Source organism: Diceros bicornis, chromosome 7, assembly GCF_020826845.1.
Source record: "Diceros bicornis minor isolate mBicDic1 chromosome 7, mDicBic1.mat.cur, whole genome shotgun sequence".
In the NCBI taxonomy this organism is placed as follows: Eukaryota; Metazoa; Chordata; class Mammalia; order Perissodactyla; family Rhinocerotidae; genus Diceros; species Diceros bicornis.
In genome coordinates, this window is record NC_080746.1 from 21,329,437 (window position 1) to 21,354,980 (window position 25,544).

A 25,544-nucleotide genomic window follows, 5' to 3' on the forward strand; every position below is an offset into this window, starting at 1 on the left:
GACATTACTGATAATGTAGAAAGAACATGCCATCATCTTTGTGACCATCTCCATCTTTTGGGGAGAATAAATTCTTCCTTCACTAAGAAATACCATGAAGATGAACAGCTGGTGGAGATTACAAGAAGCCTTGATGAGGAGAGCCAGGGTATCTTCGGGTTCAGCATAAAAAAGGAGAGCATGAGGGAGAGATACCCAGGAACACACAGAAAACAAATATCTGACAAACACTACGTTTAAGGCTAAATGCCATTGAGACTTGGCAGTGATATATGCTGGAACGTTTAACAGCTTCTGGATCTGTTCCCATCAAGAAGATTCCCAGGTTACCACAGAGTGACCATCAAGGCTTTCCTCCCAAAGTTATACCTGCAAGCTGGAATCTGATCTGCTCCATTCTATAGTATTTTCCAGGAAAGGGAGCTTTGTGTATTACAGTAGCTTTAGCTATTTGCCCTCTTTGCTGTATCTTAAGAGAGCCACCTTCCATGATCAATTTGAGTTTCCTTAAATTGAGTAGTATCGCATCAATTGCATTACTTAATTACATTCTCATTGGGAATCATTGTGTATCAACATCAGAAGTTACCATCATCACTCTTTTTATTTTTGCCTGGACCTTGAAAGAAATTATGATTGTTTGACTTGCATTCCTACATTTGTGGGGAGGATATTCCTAGGTCCTTGACTCCTAAGTTGTTTCCTTTTTATCACCTCTTATTTTGTTCCTCATAGCTCACCAAGATCTTATTTTCTTTAGACTTGGACAATCTTTGACATTTACTCCAACTGTAGCATTTTTTTCAGTATTTCTATTATACTGCACTCAGAATTCAGTAGTATTTGTTGGTCCTAAACATCTAGTCTCTCTGTGTATTCCCTGTCAACTATCTAGGTATGTATAACGAAAATCTATAACCCAGCTGATTGCCATCTAGCAAGGATAACTATGTTGAGGAAATGGCTCGCTATAGTCATCCCATTTACTTCTGTCACTGCCTTTCTGTGTCTCTTAAAATGCTAGCAGATGTGCAACTCCAAATTGGTTGTTAGACTATCTCTCTTTGTGCTTATTTTTCCTTAAAATGTGAGCGAGGCCACTTCTTTGCTATGTTTAACTACTCATTTGGGCCATATCACTTTAGAAACATGTCCACTTGAGCAAATGTGTTATTTTTCTTTTACACAGAGAACAAAGAAAAGGCCTGCTTTTGGTCTAATAGTTACACACACACCCCACCACCACCACACATTATCTTGCTGAGGAACATATGCAACAAATCATTTGACTTTTACTTTTCCATCGTTCTCTATAGGAATTTTCAACTGCTTTAATTCAGTGTACCAGTGTTCCTGTGGGCAGAATTTTCCCATTGGACTAGAACAGTTGGAAATCCCAAATACGTGGTTTAATCCCATAATTTATTGAAGCGGTATCAGAGATTTATTATTCAACTTGATCATCAGGATGGCATGTTTATACATATTTAATTTCTTGTTTCTCTTCTGAGTTGAGAAACTTATTAATCATAAGTCTCAGAACTGTCTGTGCTCATTCGTGGTGGTCAGGGCACACATTCTTAGATTCACTCTGCTGAATTCAGTATTCTTACTGATTTTTATTTCAAGAAGCTTAGTCTTGAGCTTATGTGAAGTTTTCACTGTCAACTCAGTTTCATAAAAGATAACGTTAGTGCTTTCTTCATCATCACCATCCTCCTACAGACTCTTGATTTGGCTCAGCATTTTAGCCCCAAAACGTTTTATTCTGACCATTTTATTACATGTATGTTTAATATGCTTAGAGAAGGGTGGTTGTAATTCTCATGTATAAATCTACTTGCAAGCACTTAACAGTCTTTTTCACATTTAATTTCTAAAATCTGGATCATTGAATTTCATAATATGGAAAATTACTGAAAATTAACTGGCATTTCCTATATTACTGCGTCTTAATATCCAAAGGATTTTATTGCTACGCTATCCATCAGAGGTCATGATTGTATTCTGGATCTCTATGAATAATTTTAATGGAACTGGTTCTGAGGCACCATTTTTCTGTGTATGTTTATGGTGAGTGATTCTTTTAAGGGACTCCAAGTTTTTGATCTTTGCTGGTTCACTTTGGAATCTTTCATATGAAGATTGAAATCCAAGGGTTGTGTTCAAGGAGAAATATTCCTTTCAGAAACTTGCAGGTAAGGATGATAATCTCAATAGTGTGTACCCTTCTTACATTTATATCTACTTTCTGGTCAATTTTCTAATGACTGACTGATAACTAATCTAATATCTATATTGTTATAATTTGGTCACTGATAACTTAGGAGTGGGGGACCGGTCATTTTCTAAGATACCTTTGGGAAAGAAATTCTAAATTAAGTGATTTTTCATAATTCATTTTATTTGATTATGACTTTGTATTTCTTCTTTTTTCCCTTTGGTGGCAGTTTGTTTTAAATTCCCATCAGGAGTATCCCTTGTCTCCTTTTTTGATAGCAATGGTGCTAGTTTCTAATGAATAGAAGAATATGTCCAGAAATAGATTCTGTGTTTAAAAAGCACACATGTTTAATTTGTAGTCCCACCACGTAATCTGATGATCGATATCCAGAAAGACACTGCGGTGGAAGGCGAGGAGATTGAAGTCAACTGCACGGCCATGGCCAGCAAACCAGCCACGACTATCAGATGGTTCAAAGGGAACAAGGAGCTGAAAGGTAAGGTGCACACTGCCCTGTACTGTAGTCAGCCTTTGATTCCCACAGGAGTGTACCTTTGTGGAAATAAGGACAAATGCAAAACATGCCCCTGAAACAAAAATATCCATTTAGATGTGGTTTATAATCATTTACTAAATGCATCAGAGGCCAAAGCATAACCGCATTTTATTGGCTCTAATTCATATCCCCATTCTGTGGTTTGAGGGTTCCCGGTGATCTCTGTTGCTGGATTTTTACTCAGATGCTCAGAAAGAACTAGACCTGAAACTAGAACTCTTTAGACCAGGAAAAACCACTGTTAGAGGCGTCCTCTGAACGCAGGCTGTCTTTGTTGTACCCTCTGTTCTCATTGCTTTTGCCCCATGACCCTGGGTGGATCAGAACTCCAAATTCTCATCTTATACATTTTTTAAAAAGTCTAACAGTCTTTGCCATGGTGAATTCCAAGTCACTCTAACATCTATTGCACTATCAGCTGTGTTGACTGTGTGCTTTCCTGCAAGGGTGGTTGTGCTAAAGGGACAGGATTTTATCTTAATTGTGAATTTGCAGGCACCACCTTTCTTGTGAAACCTGTGATTCAGTTGCCCATTTTGCCAGCCTGCTCTTTTGCAAAGTTTCCAATTTTGTGATTGCCGCAAAGGCGACTCTTTTAGCCCTGCTCCCATCGCCTCTCCCTTAGTCTAGGCCATCTTATGTTTGATTCCTAGATCCTCAAATATCTGCCACTTTAGCCATTGCATTGACTAAAGGATACAGCCTGTCCCCTATTTGACCCGTTTTTGTCAGTTACCCTAAGTTCCTTGTGCGTGTCCGCGTCCCGATTCTTTCCTTTTCGAGGTTGCCTTGCAAACAGTACCCAGGACTAAGGACTCAGGGGCTGAACTCCTCTGGTCATTTGACAGAAATGCTAGCAATGTGCCTCAATTTTCCTCTAAAATGGGGATATTAATATTACATACTTTACGTGATTCTTATGAAGCTGAAATGAGTGATTATTTGTAAAGCATGTAGCTAGTATCTGGGCTGAGGTAAGTGCTCTGTATGTGCTTGTTAAATAAATAAAGGGTGCCAGGAAGAAAAGAATAAGTCCTTTTAGAAAGGGGATATAAAAATCTATATCTAGAAACAGATAAATCTATATATAACAGCTTAAGTTTCAGAAAGCTTGTTCTGTTTTTAATCTCCCATTTCCTAGGTATGGTTTTGGAAGGAAGGAGTTTCTCATTTCCCCTCTGCTGTTCTAAGTGAACTGAGCCATTAAATGTGTACCGATAAGTACAAAACTTTAAAAGAAAGTTAATGGTGTGCCATGTCCCAAGGAGTGCTGAGTCCAGGAAAGGGGCCGCCTTGGCCTATTCACCCCGGCCGGAAGCCTCCTCCCTCCTTTTCTGGGTGTTCTTGGCTGTGTCTCCGTCTGGCCTGGAGCCTGTATCTTACTTTGCTCTACCCACTGCCACTGCATTTTCTGTGGTCTTCCAAAAGTCTCAGAGTTTAAACATTTCGATTACAATTTCAATTATGTACATCCGTTTAGTTACTTTTCCTCTTAGTTATTGCTGATGGGGGTAGGCAACGGGAGTTGTTTATGTCTTTACTACTGATTGAATTACTTGGGGATTTGGATCATGTCCTGGAATTTTTAAACCGCATGACAGCCTAGAAGATGTTTCAAGTTCAGAAGGTTGTAGGGGTGAAAAGCATTTTTCTTTTTCTCCTCCCAAATGCCCTGAACAGTCAGATGTCAAAATGGTTCAACTTTCAGCTGTCTTTTTGTGGGAGGTTTTAAGATAGAAGAAACATGTAATATATTTAAATAAAAATAGTCTATATTTTATGGGATTGAAATATAAAATACTATCCTGCAAGGTTGCAAAATAGAAAATCATTATTTTATCAATTATCTACCCTCAGATTACCCTTATCCCAGGTGACTTCCATCATCTTTGTTAAAATAGCAATGTTGGGGCAGAGGATATAAAAACAAAGTGATAGAAATTCACTCAGTTCTGGTTCCTTGGTATATTTTATGTCCCCCTAGGCAAATCAGAGGTGGAAGAGTGGTCAGACATGTACACTGTGACCAGTCAGCTGATGCTGAAGGTGCACAAGGAAGACGATGGGGTCCCAGTGATCTGTCAGGTGGAGCACCCTGCTGTCACTGGAAACTTGCAGACCCAGCGGTATCTAGAAGTGCAGTGTGAGTACCTGTCTTAGTCCATTTGGGCTGTTATAAGAAACTGCCACAGACTGAGTAGCTTATAAACAACAGAAATTTATTTCTCACAGTTCTGGAGGCTGAGAAGTCCAAGATCAAGGTTTTGGTGAGGGCCGTCTTCCTGGTTCATAGCTGATGCCTTCTTGCTGTGTCCTCACCTGGTGGAAGAGATCTCCCTGAAGCCTCTTTTATAAGGCACTAATCCCATTCGTGAGGGCTCCACCCCCATGACTACGCAACTACCAAAGGCCCTGCCTCCTAATACCATCACAGTGGGCATTTAGGTTTTTTTGTTTGTTTGTTTGTTTTGTTTTGTTTTGTTTTGCTAAGGAAGATTCGCCCTGAGCTAACATCCATTGCCAACTTTCCTCTTTTTCTGCTTGAGGAAGATTAGCTGTGAGCTAACATCTGTGCCCATCTTCCCCTATTTTGTATGGGGGTCGCTGCCTCAGCAGCATGGCTGATGAATAGTAGGTCCATGCCCGGGATCTGAACCCGTGAACCCAGGCCACCGAAGCAGAGTGCACAGAGCTTAACCACTATGCCACAGGGCCAACCCCCGGCACCAGACATTAGGATTTTAACATAAAAATGGGGACTGAGGCACAAACATTCAAACCATAGCAGTAGGAGCCGAGTATTCTATTCTGAGAGCATAGAGTAGCAGTTGCTTAAAAACACTTCAGAAGCCATTTATTGAAAACATATGTTTTTATATGGTATCGATAGAATTTTTATCTTGTTGTCTTGGTAGAAAAATAATCAAAGGATTATTTTACTGAAACACTGCCATATTACAGAATGCCAATGAGGATTTTGAAAATACAGCATTTAATCCAAATGTAAAACTTTAAAATGATTCCAATCTGCTCCAGCATGACTTTGTTAATTTAATTGTGTGAATATTGACTATAATCATTTCTATGCCAATTTCAAAATCTAGGGTAATTCCCCCTTTATTAACCCCATCATAAGTACTAAATTTTTTTATAGAAGAGATTTTATTCCCATTCTGTATCAGCATTTTGTTTTAAATTACACATTCTCTTCCATTTTTAGCTTAAATTATAGCAATGAATTTAAAAGTGGAACTCTTTGGGATCAGTGCCACAATCTTGATGGCTTCATCAATAAAAGCTAGATTGTGGTGAGTGAGGTTGTCTCCTCACCGTGCCCTGTGGACTAAAGATGGTGTCTTCTACTCGCGTAAAAATATGTTTTCTGCACAAAATCATCCTTGTGGCCAAGTAGCCAGCGTGTCGCTTTTTATCAAAAGGCTTCTGTAACTTAGCCTCTGAAAAATTCCAGGTGATATTTGAGTAAGCATAGTGAAAATGTTACAGGAGTTTGGTTGGAAAGGCAATGATTGGGTGTCTGATGAAGGAAAAGCATTACTCTGTTTGAATTCTTCTATTAATTTCCTAGGGTTGCTGTAACAAATTGCCACGAGCTTGGTGGCTCAAAACAAGAGAAATTTATTCTCTCACAGTTCTGGAGGACTGAAGTCTAAAATCGAGGTGTGGGCAGGGCCGCGTTCCCTCCAAAGGCTCTAGGAGAGGATCCTATCTTGCCTTTTCTGGCTTCTGGTGGCTCCAGATATTCCTTGGCTTGTGGCCGCATCGTTCCAATCTCTGCCTCTGTCTTGACATGGCCTGCTCCTCTTCTCTGTGTGTTTCTTATAAAGACACTTGTCATTGAATTTAGTGCACACCCAGGTAATCCAGAATGGTCACATCTCAAGATGGTTGACTTAATTATGTCTGCTAAGACCTGTTTTCCAAATAAGGCCACATTCACAGGTTCCAGGGGTTAGGAAGTGGGTATATCTTTTGCGGGCCACCATTCAACCCATGACAATCTTTATCACATGTTTACGTTGCCTGAGCAAAACAGGGTAGGGAAAGTTATAAAAAATTGCTTCTAGTCAGTTCTCAGCTTTTTGGCTAAAATCAAGTGTAAAAAGTTGCTTCAAAGAAACCATCCCATTCCAACATTTTCTTACTCTGTGAGCTTGGCTCAATTTAACATTACATAATGCAGGTTTTTCTTGTTAATTCATTTCGTCTCCTTCATTATGTAGCTTCATTATGGGCATCATGCTTATAATTTTCATATCACTAAAACTATTGTGGTATAATGTCCCTATAATGGGAAAACAGAAATGATCAGATATTATCTAAATTGGCAGATAGTAGATTTCTTGTGACTTTGTTAATATGTAATTCATTTAAGCAAACTTAATATCCATTAACTTTCCATGTAGGGGCCCATTAGCTTTAATAATACATTAGCTTCTTTGTGAGACCTGAGTAGATATTCACCCAGTTCCCACCCTTAAACTCTTTTAGTATCTTCTAAGTAGAATATAGCCCCACCCACCTACAAAATTACACTCACTCCCAAGTGCAAAATATTTTAAGCACAACTCCTCCTACCCCTTGGAAGACTTGCTAATAATGATCTTTATAAGCCTTGTCTTCCATCTTCTGTAGATTCAGGTGAGATTTGTCCTTGTAAGAAAAGGAATAAAACTCCATATCTGAATCCATTTTACTTCAATCTTACAAAATACTGCTGGCCCTTAACTGCAGGAAAGTGACTCTAATGCCTTCCAAAAATGAAGAAGCACCTATTGATCATTTTTAACTCTAGCATGGCACCTTTGGATGGGAGACTCTCTGTTCTTTTTGCAACATAAGCCACACAGACATTTTATCCTTGATACTCCGTTTTTTTGGAATGCATATGAGGTAAAAAGTCTTTTTGTATAAGAGAAGGTTAAGAATTACAAGTCTTATATTATTCCAAACGGAAATTCAGAGTCTGGTTTGGCATCTTAAATAAGATCTCTGTGCTTGAGAAAGTCACCTGATGGTTCACTACCCTGCATTCCTAGAGCACCTGATGGTTCACTACCCTCCATTCCTAGAGCACTGCTGAGAACTTTGCAGAGTCAGCCAGGAATTCCTTGGTAGCTTCTTCAAAGACGATTGGAATTCTCTACATCATTTCCTACCAGCTTTACTCTCCTTGAGCATTAGCAGCTATGCAATAACAAAAAGCCTTGTGCCTCAGAGCCTAAGGCACTCAGTCATTGGGCGCTGAAGCTTTATCAGTGCTTAGCCAGTGGTGTTGATGGTTCAACTCCATTCCTCCCATAGGAAACCTCTCTCTGCAGATAAGCAGTACCGTGTCTCGATGGCCACGAGAAAGGAAGAGACACTTGAATGCATGAGATTCAGTAGCCCATCTGCATGGATGTTGAATTATTTTGGATACCCTGTGAAGTGTAACATTATACCATTATTTTTTAATTGGCCCAGACGCTTAGAGTCAGCAGTTCTTAATCTTTTGGGGATCACTGACCCCTTTAAAAATCCTTGGATAGCTGTAGACCTGGAAAGGATTAACAAAACCACATATTCACCGCATTTTGCTTACAATTTAAGGAGTCCATTTACCCTAAAGAGTCTTCCTAACTTCATTCATTTGAGGACCACTTTCACAAGTTTTACCATATCCATAGGTTACCTGTGACCTTATCTCATTTAGAATTTTTCTTTGTCACTTTATTGCTTTAACCTACCCAAGACCTATATAAAAATATCTATAAAATTTTGAGTTTTATTTGCTATATATTATAATAAACATCACCAGGAATATATAATTATTATTTTTTTAATGTCCTTTCCTTTGCCACCTAAAGAGATTTTTTATAATATCAATGATAAACATTATCTTATCACCAGGCAATACTAAGCACATCTGTGGACCTCAGATTAAGAATTCCTCTGCTCTGGGTGAATAAGACTACCCCAGGGACCAAGCTAACCTGATCAGATTGGTATTGAGTATACTCACTTGGTTCAACCCTGGCCCCTTTTGCTACATGAAGGTTTATGGAAACCTCTCTAGTTCATCCAAGATGAGTGGATATTAATCAGGATATGAACAGGGTTAAATGACAGATAATGGATTTGAATTCTGTATAAATTAGATCCTTTAAAAAATATATTTTTTAAAAAGGAAATGAAATAATGAAAACCTATGTTGTGTGCCATTAAATATGTTAATATGACAGGAACAAGGAGGAGGGATAAAATGAAGGAAAGGTTACGCTTCTCCCCTTGAAATGGAGTGCTACCATATTGCATAGAAGACAAGGCTTGAGCCTCGACTGGAATTGCTTCTGTCTTGTGGATTTAAGTCCTAATTAATTGAACACAGAATTTTGCAGTGTTTGTTTGTTAGGACCTTATTTGTGGTACCAGGAGAAATGGTTGTGCCCAATTATGTGAAAAATCAGCCAGATGTGTATGCTGTCATACTTTTAATAATCCTTAAGTTTTTGGTGAGTACAGATATTAATTGTGTAGTATGCATTGAAGTGATTAACATCAATGTAATTTATCATCTGGAGATTTCTGAACATAAATAAATGAGTTGTTTTGTTCAGCAAGGTGTTGACCCCTTCAGAGTTAGTGAATTAAAGTCCCCCCCCCCGCCTTTTTTTTATTATAAATGTGAAAGGCACCACGATCAGCCAAGTGTTCAGTTATTTGATTTTCTGGGGCATTAGCCGCTCTTGTTTGTGACATTTCCCTGTTGGGTGCTCGTTTGCAAGCTCATTAATAAGTTTTTCTCATAGGAACGTTGCTGCGAATGAAGAACATACAGTAGGGCTCTCAGTTTTCTAGCTTTCATTCTGAGACTCAGCAAGGATACAGCAGCAGCACGCAGTTAAATGTTTAAAACAGAAAATAATTATGCTCACAAGCTGGAATTCAGACCTCTCTTTTCTTAGATGTTGGACAGAGAACAATTTTGCTTTTTAATGTTCTGAGCTCTATGACCTTAAATTCTTTCTGTGCATTTTTTTCTTTCAAATGTCTGTGTACATAACGGTGCTCAAATTTACAACATGGTTGATTATAGCAGAATGTGATACAATTGCAGCACAGTTAGTGAAGCTTCAGATCTAAGGGAACCAACTCTTGTCAAATGAAAGCCTGTGTAAACGAGAACAGTTCACTGTCTGAGCGTTAAAAGAAAACTGTCTAAATAGCATCAAGGTGGCAACACATAGCGACATAAGCTGGGAATTCAAAGAAAAGCTGTGACCCTCAGTATGGAATTCAGATTGCTCTGCAAAAGGGTAAAGCCTTACTATGGACTGCGGTGAATCTGAAGCTCTTGAATTACTGCTGTGTGTCTTTTGCTTTCCCCCATCATAGCATTGTTCTTTAAAATGCTTTGCAAAAATCCTCATCTTTTGAGGGTTTTATGTGTGTGCATATTTGTAAAAAAAAAAAAAAAATTAAGAGATGAGTTCTGAAAGAGAGAATGAAAACAGAGACTCTAGAAATGGATATTTGAATGCCCTCCCTGCTCTGATTATCGTCTGACAGCTAATTGTGCACGTGGGCATCATTTTCAAAATGAGTTTTATTGACTCGATGTAGCCGGGTATTTTGTAAATCCATATTCCTGTTTATCCAAGGTCCAAAAAAGGCTAGATTTTTTTTTTCTTTCATTCCCTCAATTTGGGGGAAATTGGGCATTGAGGAGATGATCAAAACCTGTTCTTTATCTGTGCCAAAATAAATGTTTCTCCAGTATCGATAGTGCCCTGTGGTGAAGGAGGGAGAAAAACCTGGAAATTGTAAAATCCTTCCTGTTTGGAGTGGAGGATAAGACATAGTTTCCAAGAGCAGCTCCTACATCACATCTCTCCCCCATCAATTGTGTTCCCAGGTTGTATTCTTCAAAGCATAATAGCTGGTGTTTTCAGATATGGTCTGTTTCTCTCTGATCTCCAGTTTCTTTTTTTAACAGAATATGTTCTTCCTCCCAGTCTTTCTTTCTTTTATTTTTTTAAAGCAATGAATTGAGTTTCAGGGAAGTTATTTCAGTATTTGTTATTCCTCATGAGAAATAATCAAGGCATGGAGACCTCCTGATTCAAACTAATGTTTTCGCCTATCATTCTCTGTTAACACAGAGTAGTGGTGGGTCCAAGTTCCTGATATTATTAAGTCTATAGATTGTTAGTGAAGTATTCTGCAGTGCCAAAGGGGACAGGAGGCTGAGTAACCAATATTCAAAAAACAGAGTAAATGTTGCGCCAAATACATTGTGAGCAAGACTTGAAGAACATGACCCTTAAGGGAAGAAAGGCTTTGCCTTCATCCCTGCCTTCTGAAGGCATGCCCTGTAGAAAGAGACCTCTTAATAAGGACCCTCTTCCCACATCTCACTGTCTGACCTAATGTATTTAGTAAAGATGTGTCTCTGTGGCTGTGGACATTGAATACTTACATAGTGAAACGAGTCTTCTAATGTGCACTCGTAATGGTTTTTAACTCAAGGTCAAATTTTGATTCCGTGGAAGGTTAAATGGTTGTGAAGCTGGCATCTAAAAATCTAAAAAGAATGGTCAAACAACATCCTTTATGATTTCCCTTAAGATATCACCTTTGAGATACACCAGAAATGCTAAATAAATGTGTAGAGAAGTGGAAGCATGTAAATCAGAACACCTAGGCTGAACCTCAAATTTTGGGAGCTGGATTGACCTTCCGAAAGAAAAATACAATTATGTTTTGTCATGAGGGCTGTTAATGTGATTAAACAAGGAGGGCATTAGACTGGGGTAACTCTAAAGCCTTGGTAGCCTACATAAGCAAACCAAAACCTAAACCAGAGTCAGTGCACGCCAAGAAAATGAAACTGAAGCACAACCCATCACAAACAGCCAACTAGCCTTTCCCAAATAAGGCAGCTGCTTAAGCAACAGCCAATCAAACAATTTCCTTGCTTTGCTTTCGAGTCTTCTCTATAGAAACCTTTCCCCTAGCTCTAGTCGGTGGAGTGTTTTCAGTTTGGTACTGCCTATTCGAATTGATGTACTCTCAAATAAACTCTTGAAAATCTTAATGTGCCTAGTTTATCTTATAACAGGGCTAAGATGTATTCATGATCTGATTTTTTTTTAATCAGTAGCAGAGCTAGGAGTAGAGGTCCAGTCCTAATATTTCTCTGCTTTCTCATTCATTCATTCATTTGTTAAATATGTATTGAATAGCTACTGTGTGCCAGACACTGGCACTATTCTAGGCACCAGGGATACAAAAACATCAAAAACTTTTCTTCTTACAGAGCTAACATTCTTGTGCAGCAAATCTTGCTGTGAGGATTTTCTTGCCCAGTGTTCGCTTTCAAATTTTGATGTTTTCTCAAAGATATGGAAGAGTGCTATGTGAATGAGTGTGCACCTCATTTAAAAAGCACTGGAAACATAACGTTCTGCTACAACATCATGGAATAAAATTTGATTCTGTTGGGTAAACAGTAATATAATATCCACAAAACTACTTTCAACAAGAAGAAATTGGATTCTACTTTGGTGATGTGGCACATGCTCTTTGGTCCCACATCAGTCCCACCAGGTTTGACTCATCCCACTCATAATAGCTCAGCCCTCCTCAAGAAGTACAGTCGAAGTGCTCCAATTCATACAACAGATGTAACAGCAAGAGGTCCTTCACCTTGCAAACAAACAAAATAAATGGCAGTGGAAATTATTCATGAATGTATTATGACAATAGAAAGCAAACGTTTTGCAAGATGTTCTCTTTAACTTTTCTGAGAGTTTGGTGTGACTCTGTTCTCTAACCAGTCCCAATAACCTGGTGTTACTAGACATTGCCCTCCTTTAGCGCAAAGCCATCCTCTCCCAACCATTTAGGCAGCCATAGTGTAGGGGCTGATTCTTGCTTTGTGCTCAAACAGCCCCTAATAACTCATAAATCTGAGGTTAATCTTTGCATTGTCACACTCTTCCCACTGCAGTAGTCCTCCATGATTGTCAAAGACTCAATGCTTCCCCAGCTGAATGCACAGGCACTGACCTCAGCCCTCTCCCCACCATTCTGACACATCTGGGCCCACGCTGCCCTTAGGTTCTCCCTGGTAGGCCCTGAAATGATGAGCACTTGGTCCACAGGCATCCAGTCCCACTCTACATGGTGTTTCAGAAGATTGGATGACATCTAAGAAAGGAATGTGAAGAGCCTGTGTCCCAAATGCAGCTGCAGGAGCAGATCTGCATTCAAGCCCTTGGGGCTGGTTGCAGTCAACATGTCAAAGAACATTTGATGCCCACATTTCTGATTTAGAAATTCTTAGGAAGAGAGAGAAAGGTCAGGAGCTCCTGGGATCATAGGTCTCCTGCCAGGATATCACAGACACCTTCCCACTGGCCTCTGCTCTACTCCTCTCTGTACGTGGGAAGGATGACACCTCAAGCAAAAGGAAACTGCGAAATATCTTTTTTTAAATAAAAAATTTTAAAGACCTGGTGTGTTAGCGTTGTGATCTAGAGAGAAGGAGACTCTGCCTTTTCATTTACATAGGAAAGTGGAATACAGGTTACAGAGTCTTGAGTTTCATCTTCTGAAAAGATCATACAATGTGGTGCAAGGTCATACTGGCATGAAATCAATTGTAATCTGCCAGCAAGCCATTCTAACCTCTTTAAGAGTTTCCTTTTATGTATGTTTTTCCCTTTATAGAGAGAGCAAAGCCCATTTAAAGAAAGTCTCATCAAATCAGAATGTCTTTCTAATATTATTTTTTTAATTGGTTGCTACTGTAGTGTGACCTGGAGCCTGCTGATCTTTAACCCTCTGTGCAACTTTGACTAGTGAACGAATTTTGTCTGCTATAGCAGTCTCGCTAAATGTCTTTTAGGAGGTTTTAAAAAAATGACAGTGTATTATGAAAACCTCAGATCCCTCGACCTAATTGATTGGCTGCTGGTGATGCCATCTCTATAACTGTAATGTTCCATAAGTGCACAGACCTAACTATTTTTCTTATTTTTTATATAGCAGTTCCATTTTATAATGACATTAAGCCATTCTGAGCGATACATTTCTGGACAGTTATTGCACTTGGGTAGAAAGTGTCATCTGGCTTTTAGCCTTGTGCCTTACAGCACCAACCAAGGCGTAAAATGATCACCCAGCAAGTGTACTGGGCCTTATCTCATTACTTAAAAATAAATCTTGGAGTCTGGTTCTGTTTCAGAAAAGATTTGGTGGGTTATAACATTTGATTTATGAACATAATTAAAATATAAATGATGAGCTCTGGGCTATTCCATCAGCCATCTGGATTGTTCAGTATTTTGACATCCTCATATTGCAGTCAAGATCTTGCTGGGAAAATTTAACCTCCCTAAGTTCTAGAAGTGCCAGTGGAATCCCAGGGTTTCTAGTCCACCTGTTGAGAATACTTCTTCAGGGCAGAAGAAGGGAAACAGGATTGGTTTTTAAGTTTCCTTCACCCGGGGATGGATCTTGGCACATAGACCCTCTATCTGACTCCTAGGCTGGGCGTGACGATAGCTCAGCTGCCCACGGTCAGATAATATGCCTATAAATACTGCATGTGTCAACAGAGGAGGACATTCTTCTGTATAATACAAGCAAGATGAATGTTTACCTTTTCAGCTAACTGTGGCAGCTGTACCCATAAGTATATGGTAGATGTTTCTCTAGAAACCTAAAGAATAAATTGGGAAAATCAGTTATCAAAATTGGAGGTATATCTTCTATGGCTTAGTATATGATTTTTTTTTTTTTAATGTTAAGTTCCAGGTATGGCAAGTCCTCAGCTTGTTCTTCCTAATTTATGTGAGTAATTGACAACTGGTAAACAGCCATTAGGAACATAAAAAAGCATTTAACTGAAACAAACTCAGTGGTACTGAAAAGGCAGGGTGCATAAATTTTCAACACTTTCTTTAGAGCATGTAAAACCCTTAGTGCACCGTGCTGAAAAATGTACCCTCTCTGTTTGCTTGTAAATTACACAAAGGAAAAAACAATAAAATTTCCACATAAGCCAGCAAGCATTCTACTTCTCCTTAATTAACAGGCAGAAGTCAGCAGTACATGGAAAATGTAGCCCTTCTGTGGATCGGAAATTGACCTATAAGCAAATGTTACATTTTAGCCCAAATTTTGGGCTTTAAACTTAGCCTCACCAAGAATGGTTCATGGGTGAGAATGACAGAAGTCCCCTAACCCGGGTGTTGCATTTTCTGGGTATGAACTGTGAGGGAGCAGGTCTTTTGTTGTCTGTGTTTTCAGTGGCATAAGCTTCTCCCATTAATTTTTCTGTATCTTGTGGTTTTTTTAATAAACTCCACCAGCTAGCTCTGTGTGTGGCCATTGTGTGTGTTATACCACCAAAAATAATAGACCCACGTATGTCACCCAGTAGTTGTGTTTAGCCTACGATACAGTCTGTAGGTCTCACAGGAGGGTGCCAGGAGTTCTTGCTTCCGCCCAGCAGCCAGTGCTCATTCATGGTCATCCTGTTTACCCTTTATGCGTATTTCTGCCTTTGCTTAGTAACTACCTTCCCAACCGAGTTTTCAGTGTCTGGAAACCCCTATGCCATTTTGCTCTTAAACGTCCCCTTTGCCAACAAGTCCAAGAATAGAACCGTGTTATTTTCAAGGTCAGCTGGAGCTTTCGGGCCTGTTGACTTATGTTTTCTGGCAAGTGACTTAGCTTCTCAGAAAGCGTGACCACTTCACGGTGTGCAGTGCACGCTGGTGTACAGGAAGGCCCTCTTAAAGATTTTGAATGCCACGTGGTTTTCAGAGACATAAGAGAAAGACCTGTGATGGGAACGAGACTATCTAAATGCATCTCTGGAAAGCAGCCATCCCCAGAGAGGACTCCTTTGTGCAGCGTATTTAGCTGTGGACAGGCTGAGATTGGTTGAGCTCTGCCATATTTCTCTTTTCTCCCTTATTCCACAGGATGAATGTTAGTGAGCTAACCACGGTTTGTTTAGGTGGTGTGATTGAGAAAGTAAAGTTATGGAAATTGTTTTGACCTTTCAGCCAACTGATGTCTTGCCCTCTCACATTTATTACTCTTGGATACATTTCCAAAAATATGCAGTTACAGAGCCATAGAATTAAATGAGAAAACTGATTTAGGGATTAATATCTTGTTAGTTCAGCACAGGAAAAAAACTTCCCAATTCCATTCAGGTTTATTTGTAGATGTATTTGTGTATGTATCTAAGCTCATTTCAACCCCTTCCACATCCCTCCCTATTCCCTGCATCTCCCAGCATTTATCTCTCATACCCATACCCCCACAAACTCACAGACACGGTTTTTAAGTAGCTAGTGGAGATAAGAAGACCTACATCACTTACCTAAGTACTTCACTGCATTTGGAATCTATACTTGGTTTTAATTATGGATTGCCATTGGGAAATGTGGTTTTGAACAGAAATCCCTTCCAACATACATTTCATGGGGATATCTCTTGTTAGCTTATCTCTGTGACCTTGGATGAGCTACTTCATTCTCTGGGTACCACTGTCCTCATCCCTAAAACTGGCCTTATTCCACCACCAATGATGGTTCCTATGATATTAGGTTCTCGGTAACTGTTAGCTTCCTTCCTTCTTATGTGTTTACATTGAGACATTCAAGAGTTCCAGTAGGAGCCACCAAAACCTCCCACTTCTTTATTCTTAAAGCCATTTGAGTGGAATTCACAAGTTTTTCCTTTCCCATTTGAAAACAAGAGCACAGAAGAGGCAAACTTATTAAAATGCAGTGTCACAACATATTGTCATATAGTAATATATGATATATGATAAAATGTATCAATTTTGAGCACCACAAATATCTGTGGCTTCACCTCAGCATGAAGGCAAATGAGTTTCCTTTAGCTTGAGTGAGTTTGGAGATAAACTTCAATGTAACAAAATGTATTTCACAGGAAATGTTTGATGTGGTGCAGTTGGCTTATGAATCTCTTATCTATTTGCGGTTCACTCCTTAGAGTTATTAGTCAATTTAATTTGAGCAAATGCCAGGATTACTAACTAATTAGAAGGATGTTACTGAAGGCATGAGGATGGGAATACAGTGACTGCTGGTAATACGGGTTTGTGGCAGCATGCAAGTCTGATTTTGCCTGATGATATCATTTGCTAAACATTCTACTTTGTGTTGTTGTCACACAGATAAGCCTCAAGTGCATATTCAGATGACTTATCCTCTACAAGGCCTAACCCGGGAAGGGGACGCGCTTGAGTTAACGTGTGAAGCCATCGGGAAGCCCCAGTAAGTTCTGAAGGCCGAGGTTGGCAGAGGGTCACGAGCAGTAAATGTCACAACACAGAAATGTGCATTCACAACTCATTGGCCTGTCACCTGTCTCCTGCTGTAAAGGATGGAAGATTTTTCAAAAAATAAAAGATTATTCAGTGAAAGGGGGAATAAATATCTTTGGTTCTTAATGGTCAGGATTGGAAGAAAAATGAAATGCCAGCCAAGATTGAAATCTCAGCTAATTCTGTTTTATTATCATCAACATGATTGTCAGAATTATTTTCTCTCACACACAAAAAATAATCCTAATAAATTTTTAGTGTGCCCACAATCTAATGATATATCTGCTGCCTTCTGTGTTAACATCTAAGCTGCTGGAAGATGGTTTTCGGACTTAAATTAAGCTGCTGTGTTTAGAGCCAGCTGCAGGCAAATGAAGTTTCCCTACCTTTAGTTTTGCTTCTTCCCTCAAAGAAAAATGTCATACTCGACTCCTAGCAATATTTGTGTTAGTAAGGAATGATTCAGGAATATATATAAGCCATTGCATGAGAGAAAAGAACCAACTAACATTCTTATTTTATTGAAAAGTATGAAGAAGCTACTTCACTTGCCCTGTTAAATGATCTAAAGCAAATTAAAGGAATTACATATCACTAATTCAGCAAAAAAGCCATGTGGTGGCACTCCTTTAGACAGTATTCAGTTTAGTTTGGGAAAGAGGGGAATCTTTCATCTTTCTAGTAGGGTGAAGATTGTTTTTAACTGTTTTTTAAGGAAAAAACCAATCCATGGAATGATAACCTGGAACAGCAGGTCCATGTTGGGATTAAGAGCACTCCAAGTTTTAGTGGTCCCCAACAAAAGACAGCATTGAGCTCCCTCTGCTGTCCCTGTGCTATGATTTTTTTTTTCTCTCAGAGTTTTGCTAACCAGCGTCATTATCACAGTTGTCCAGCGTCATTATCACAGTTGTCTTATCAGGAACTGAGAGCCTCTTAACAAAGATTCCCCAAACCTTTGGAAAATTCTCCCCATTCCGCCAAGGAATGATTTATGATAAGAGGCCAGAGAACCAAAGGGAGCCTGGCTGCTGCCTGCTCTCTCTTCCCACTTCAACCCTCTCTCTTTTGTGCTGCTTCTCCGTGGACTAGAGTTTGCTTTCTTTGCACTAGCTTTCTTTGCACTAGCCGTTTGGAGATGACCTTTAGGAAGGAGGAGGTGGTCTTGGTTCTGTTTCTCTTTTCCTCTGGCATTTCAAAGTTATTTGGTTTTAAATGCTTCAAGCTTAGACAGAGCAATCTTTTTCTCTTTTGAACACTGCACAAGATTCAGATCTTTGTTTTTATAAACTGTTTGAACTCTGCTCTAGTTAGCAGCTTTCCTTACCTCCAAAACAATCCAATGGAGAAAACAAAATTCTCACAGGCCCCTTACCACTTGCAATACCTGTATTCAGCCACATTAACCACATTTACAGTATCTGGCTTGCTAACCTATATTTTGTTTCTGTATTTTTACCCCTGAAGAAGGTACCATGTTCAATTGAATGTGCCACGGGGACAGTAAATTACATGTTTCCTTCAGGACGTTTCTGCCAGAGAGGGTGTGTGTTTGTTCCTCTCAAATAGGAACGGGTGTATGGTTGTATGAGCGAGCGCGCATTACTCGGCTGCTATCCCTTCTAGCATATTACCTATTTATTTTCTCAAGAAATTGCATACAATAAAAATGGTAATTTAACTTGCCATTAAACGTTGTGAATATTCTCCGCACTTACCCCCACTGATTGTTTCAGCTGTCAAGCAGCAGGACATTGGGTCTGATTGCCAGGCAGACCCATTTGCCATTGCCTGCAAGGAGCACATATGCAGTACTAATTTTTAAATAATTTACTGGGTCGTGATGACAAACCCATGTGTAATTAAAGAAAAATTGTAACTTCACATCCCATTTGAAAATGGGAATGCTACTTGACGGGCCTGACTTGAGTATCCTTTCGTCGCTAAGCGTGGGTCTTTTGTCATGTCGCTGCTCCTAGACGTAGCCTTAGGAGCTGAAAGGAGTTTACTTCTGCGCTCCACTCTATGTTGCCCTTCCTTTAAAATGAAAGTTTTCAGGCACTATCCTAGATGTGGCCTCGATTTCCTAGGAGGTTGAGGGAGATGCCTTGAAGTTTTAAATTCAGTGAGTTTGAAAGATACTTTGTGTGTGTGCAATTTTGGCTCTGGAGCGTCTTGTGAAGTTTGCTGTTTCCTGATGGATACAACTGTGAACCTTGAATCACTAAAACAAACTTGTCTATGATGAGCAAGTGCCATAGGGGATAAGGAGTCCATGCGGAGATGCCTCCGCAGTGATTAACCTGGGAGTCTCCCCCTCAAGCTGCAGGGCCCGCAGGTACACACGTGGGGGAAGGGGTAGCTGTGTGTGGGCCTTGGAGAGCCAGTGAAGGAAGGCATTTTGTCAAGGAACACATAGATAAGATGGACCGGGGCATTAGGAGGTGCCATGGCATCTTGGGTTGGAGGAGGGCAGATTATGGGTAGGAATGAAGGGGAGAGGAAGGGATTGCATCTTTCCAAAAGGAGAAGACATGGTTTTTCAAACAGCAGAGGCTGAAAGAAAGTGCTATTCAGATGTAACAGTCCATTCCTTTTTGTGAAACTCGAAATCCATTTAAATATCACAAGTGGCTTCTAAGCAAGTGTCTGAGTGTGTTAGTAACCATCATATTAATGCATGTATCACTAGCCAGGAATTTGATTTTTCCCCCTAATTAATGAGATGATTAACAATGGGTGAGCTCTGTCCTGTTGGAATTGGTGTGAAACCACACAGCAGGACATAAAAATAGGGCGCACTGGTTTATTTGCTGATTTGTTGAAGATGAATTGGAAATAATGAGACTGCTGCTTGTGGTCTGTTGAAAGTTTTTCCAACACCTGATAATGTTTAAAAAAAAGTATATTCCAAACAGATTTTTGGAGACTTCACAGTTGTAATTCTGTGAACTTAAGACATCTCCAGTAGATCCTCATTAATTGTGTCACCCTAGGTGTGTTTCATTTAATGCATGGGTGAGAAGTTGGATGCGGACATCTTAGTGGGAAATAATAATGCAACCTGTTTTTCTCCCCTTTCCTCTGCAGGCCTGTGATGGTGACTTGGGTGAGAGTGGATGACGAAATGCCTCAACACGCCGTGCTGTCCGGGCCCAACCTGTTCATCAATAACCTAAACAAAACAGATAATGGTACATACCGCTGTGAAGCTTCAAACATAGTGGGGAAAGCTCATTCGGATTATATGCTGTATGTATACGGTACGTGAGAAGATAAAACACTCTGCCATTAGACTCATTTACATGTAGCTGCTACTTGTGATGCACTCCCAAAGCTTTTTCGTTAAGTTGAAAACCAAAACCCAGTTTGTTTCCTTCAAGAACTTAAAGAAGCCTGGCCGGAGGTGGACTCCAGTGTCTCTACCAGGAGAGCAGTGACTTTTCTTCTCTGTCTCTAATCGTGGAGATTTCCCTCCACGATCACAGTCTCTGGTCATGCTGAGTAGGAAAGCTGTGTCCTCAGGCACAAGCTATGGAGATTACGTTAGAAATAATGACTGCAAAATTCGGCCTCACCAATTAATGGCTTTTCAGCTCAAAAAGTTTATTCCCATTGGTGCTTTCCTATGATGCCTGGGCTAGCCTTTCTCCTGCTTTCATGAGCAGAACTATCCTGTTTTCAGCATGAAGCCATTACATGCCAGAAGATGTTGCAAGCCAGTAAATGCTAAAAAAAATATAAGGTCCTTGGTAGTTACATTAACCACCTATAGCTACTGCTTTAGACACAAATGCTTTTTTTTTTTATTTGTCTGTTTTCTTAATATCTTTTTACAGGATTATTAAAGCATGTTATCATGAATTTCATTCTTTAATCAACAAATATTTACTGAGCATCTACTATGTACCAGCCACTTTAAACTTATTTCCCATTTTCATCTTCTTGTCAATTTTGTGTATGGTGAATATTCTCTATTTAGTTGAGGAGTGCACTGCCTGTTTAGTCTTAGGATGACAAACTGAGTCTCTTCTGTCCAATTGAAGTCTCTTAGTTTTATACCAGGAAAAATAGCTACGAACTGACATGACACAGAATGAGTAAACCATAGGCATGAAAATTTCAATGACTTATAAATATATGAATATATGTGTGCATTTCTTTCTTCATATTAGTAGTATAAATAATCCAAGTGTAAATGTGTGTGAATATAGACACATAAATATACACATGGAATATTTACACCATAATGTCTTAGAACCTGGCCACTTTCCTTATGAAGAAAATAGGAGTAGCAGTCTTTTTGATGAAATAGAGGCATGCTTCAACCGTATCTACGTGGACATTAAAATATAATCCTTAGCCTATACTAGAGCGTTTTTTTTCCCTTAGCATGTGCAGAATTAAAGGATCACGTCTGATGACCTTATTTGTAGACTTCTGAGGTGTGTTTTCTTTGTACACTACCCATGTTGTCTGTAGTCTCTACACATAATAGCTTTCGTTCTCCCCAGTAGTTAAGGAGATCAAAGTGAAGGGAATGGCTTTTCCATGTAGGTGCGAGGGGCGCTGCACGCCCCATTTTCAGTCTCCAATACACAGAGACCCCTCTGTTCCTCAGACTCCTCACAATCTGCAGATGGAAGGGGGTGGAAGGTAAATCCCTCCCTTTTGCTCTACCTTCTCCCCTCTCCTCTCTTCACATCAGGGTTTGAGCCTTATGCGAGTCCCCTCCACCACTACTACTCGGTTTACAGACCTTCATCCTGCTCTTTTTACTAAGTGCAGATTTTAAAAAGCAGTGACAGATTTCCACCAGTCTATTATAGGCTTCCTTGATTCACAAGACTAAGTTATCTGGAAAAACAATTTTGATTTATTGTACCTACTGTTCCTACATCTCAAGATGAGAAACATTTTGTGGATTTGATGGACAGCTACGTTTGAATAATTTTGGACACTAGCTTATGGCTCACATTTCTTGAGTGCTCATGTCGTTCCACGCCTTAGGATGGCTGTTTGACATGCATGATCACCTCTAATCTCCACAGTAACACCATGAGGTAAGCATGATCGTCATCCCATTTTACAGACGATAAAATGAAGCTTAGAAAGATCACATAAGTTGCCCAGTTCACAAGGTTACTTAAATATGTTTCAGAGCTATGATACTTTGAGTCCAAAGTCTGCAGCAAAATTCGTGTCTTTCTTTGTAGTTCCTCTTTTTCTCATTACTTCGCATTAGAACAGTTCCCTTCAATATAAGATTTTCTTTTGGAATTAACTTGCTGGGCCAGAGAGCATTATTTGAAAGCCAGGAAACATAGAGACCCACCTGTTTAGGCAAGCACATCTACATACACATACCTGCCCAACCCAGGATGGTGCACTTATCCTTGTCAAGGGATGTGGTAGACCTACAATATACTCCCTCCCTCCCTTCATCTGTGCTACTAGCAATACTCGGAATGGCAGGCTGGAATACTAACCTGAGGTCTTGTTAGTCCATTAATAAAATATTCTAGCAATTTTGAGAAGATGGTGAGTAGATTTTCTTTTCACGAGTGATTTATTGTACTACAGTAACTTTCAGAGTACTGTATGAGCTAAGAGTTAACATGCCTTTAAAATGTTTAATTCTCTGGAAGTAACTTCTATACTTGGAGAATGTAGCTGGTTAGCGCCTGAGCCCCAGTTGGTTTTGTTCTTTTAGCCTCTATGTGTCAAACACAGCTCATTAGCTCCAACTCGGTATTTTCTTAAGTACTGGCCTCACGTTGCTCTTATTGCGAGAAATGATCTAAGCATTGAGGTCACACCTGTTAATGGAATCCGATTCATTCAGGTCGCTGGAGCGAGATGTGAAGGACAACAGTTACCCCAGTAGTGATGAAAATAATTGAAAGTGTCTGATGTTTCACAAAATGAAAGGGACTCGTGACCTTTTTCTGAAGTCTCTGCCCTCGTTAGTCTGGTCCACTTCTTGTTCATAGTCATATTTTCAAATCACCTTCAGGTCCACTTTGTATTCTGGACATCACACATTTTCTGCCAATACTTCTAGAGATAGGTAGAGAGATAGCATTCTGATACATCAGGAGAAGTCTCCCAGGTACAGATGTTCCTTTTCAGTGATAAATATTGTAATCGAACCAGAACGGAAAAACCACATTAGCTGTCCACGTGCTGGGCAGCAGGCACCTCTCTGGGTACAGTTGAGTTGGGTAGTGGAGGGAGCAGAGTGTCTTCAGTGCCCGGCTCAGGGGCCAGTGCCCCTCGTTCATCTGTATCTCCACCTGTGCCTGCAGCAGGGTACAGGTGCATTCAAATGACCTGCCAGGTCACAAAATACTTCCCCACCTGTGGCCTCCATAAGGAAGTGTTCAAGGAGCAAGACTGGACATTCTGCCTGCTCTTCTTCTAAAGAGATAGTTTGAAATTAACATGTACTCATTTTTACGTCTTGGAGGAGAATGAGGTTTTTGTTTTTAATGGATTCCTTTTTGGACTCCTGTGTGAGGCCGCTTTAAACAATAGTTTAAACTGCTTACATCCCCAGCGTAAATTAACAAGGTCTCTAGTAAAACAGAACAATTTGCTGTTAACTCTTCCTTACCAAATTCATACCTTTGTGTGAGAGAAGTTTGTGAGGAAATTTAAAGCCTCAGATTATTGATCAATAGTAGGAGTCATTTTAAGCGGACCTGACACCCCAGCACCAAGATAATGTTTTCATAAACTTACAGGAAGTTGTACCAAACCCAATAAAGGTGCAGTATATAATTAACGTTTTGATGTATTAATTAGACAATCTGAGCGCTCACTTGGAGATAAAAGGTCACCAAATGTGTCAAGGAGAAAAAGTTGGCGTGCTTCAGATAAAATTTAAAATCAGCAGCCTTCAACTCGTCTTATGCTCTATTATAGCAGAATGATCGCTTAGCTCAAAGTCTTGCTGACAGTTTAACACATTCAGTTTGATCGTTTGGGCTTAGAATTTTTTTGTCTCTTTCATATTTGCCCTTCCCTTTTCTCCCAAATAGTTTTTGAGATGATAGAAGAGTATACAGTATATCAAACGTCTGACAGAGGATTCCCTGTCAGATTCCTGGCTTTGAGGGTCAAGCCTCATTTATATTTGGTTCTCTCGTTTACAAGATGGCAAATATTCTTTAGTTTTATCATTGTCGTCCACTTAAGTCAAGCTTTTCACACACGCAAAGGCAACTAACATTAATATTTATAAGTTGTAAAATTTATTGACTTGTAAAAAATAAAATCTCCGTAAAATCTCACATACCTGGAACTTGATATTTAGTGGTGACATTCTCTCTTCTTTGTATTTATTACAAGTATAGAAGTAGTTTTACTTCCTGCTGGGATGTATTGATGGAGAATAATGAAGTTAACAGTCATGGAGAGCAAGGAGCAGGAGCACACTCATCCTTGGCCGATAGGAGCCCTTTAGATAGAGCAGCGCCATCCCCTCCTCCTTTCTCCCTCTGAGAAAGTATAAAACGAAATGACAGCCATTGTATGCTCTCGGTGCCAAGTCTGTTTAACCTCACCTTTGAAATCGGATTGAGGTAGGAGGGTGTCATATGTTTTGATTTTTCCTCCCTTCTCGGCGTCCCATCTCCTCATCCCTAGTTCACTTCATTAATACAAGTCTCTTTTCTTCTTTTCTTAGCTCTTCCAGCTAAGGCTTTGGGAGATACAGTCATGCGCCACATAACGATGTTTCCGTCAATGACAGACCACATGTACAAGGGTGGTCTCATAAGATGAGCACCATAGAGCCTAGGTGTGTAGTAGGCTATACCATCTAGGTTTGTGTAAGTACACTCTATGATGGTCACGCAACGACAAAATTGCCTAACAACGCATTTCTCAGAACAGATCCCCATCGTTAAGCGAAGCATGACTGTAATTACAAGACATAAATCTTTGGGGGGAAAAGAACTTTTGGTTTTACAGGGAGGAGTCATCAAACAAACATCTCAATGTCCTCATGCCTTTGTTCTGTCATTACTGATCATTGTTGTGTTCAGCATTGTGGGTTTGATTTTCCTTTTTTTTTTTATCCAGATCCCCCCACAACTATCCCTCCTCCCACAACAACCACCACCACCACCACCACCACCACCACCATCCTTACCATCATCACAGGTATGGTACCTTCATTACCATTGAAAATGTCCTGAATGTATATTGTCTTTCTGGTATGTATAAAAAGAAGCCTAAAAGTTCCCTCTAAATCTTTGGAATTTAATTGTTCCTTTATTTTGAAACTTCAAAGACGTTAAATACTGTGTTCTCAAGTTGAATCTTAAGGACCTCAGAAAATCTTTAACATCCAAGCGTTTAACAGTAGATCAGATATTCTG

The 25,544-nt window shown here is 39.7% G+C and overlaps 1 protein-coding gene across 6 annotated transcripts in view; it reads left to right on the plus strand.

Annotated features, from left to right (window-relative positions):
- Nucleotides 1–25,544, plus strand: part of CADM1 (cell adhesion molecule 1) — a 317,399-nt gene that overhangs the window by 257,106 nt on the left and 34,749 nt on the right. For 5 of the 6 annotated variants that reach the window (XM_058545174.1, XM_058545177.1, XM_058545178.1 and 2 more), the window contains exons 4-8: nt 2,583–2,720; nt 4,765–4,923; nt 17,008–17,107; nt 20,248–20,420; nt 25,246–25,326. In XM_058545174.1, the coding sequence (XP_058401157.1) occupies nt 2,583–2,720; nt 4,765–4,923; nt 17,008–17,107; nt 20,248–20,420; nt 25,246–25,326 (651 nt within the window). The remainder of the gene's footprint in view (nt 1–2,582; nt 2,721–4,764; nt 4,924–17,007; nt 17,108–20,247; nt 20,421–25,245; nt 25,327–25,544) is intronic. The other variant, XM_058545180.1, reaches the window with a different exon arrangement.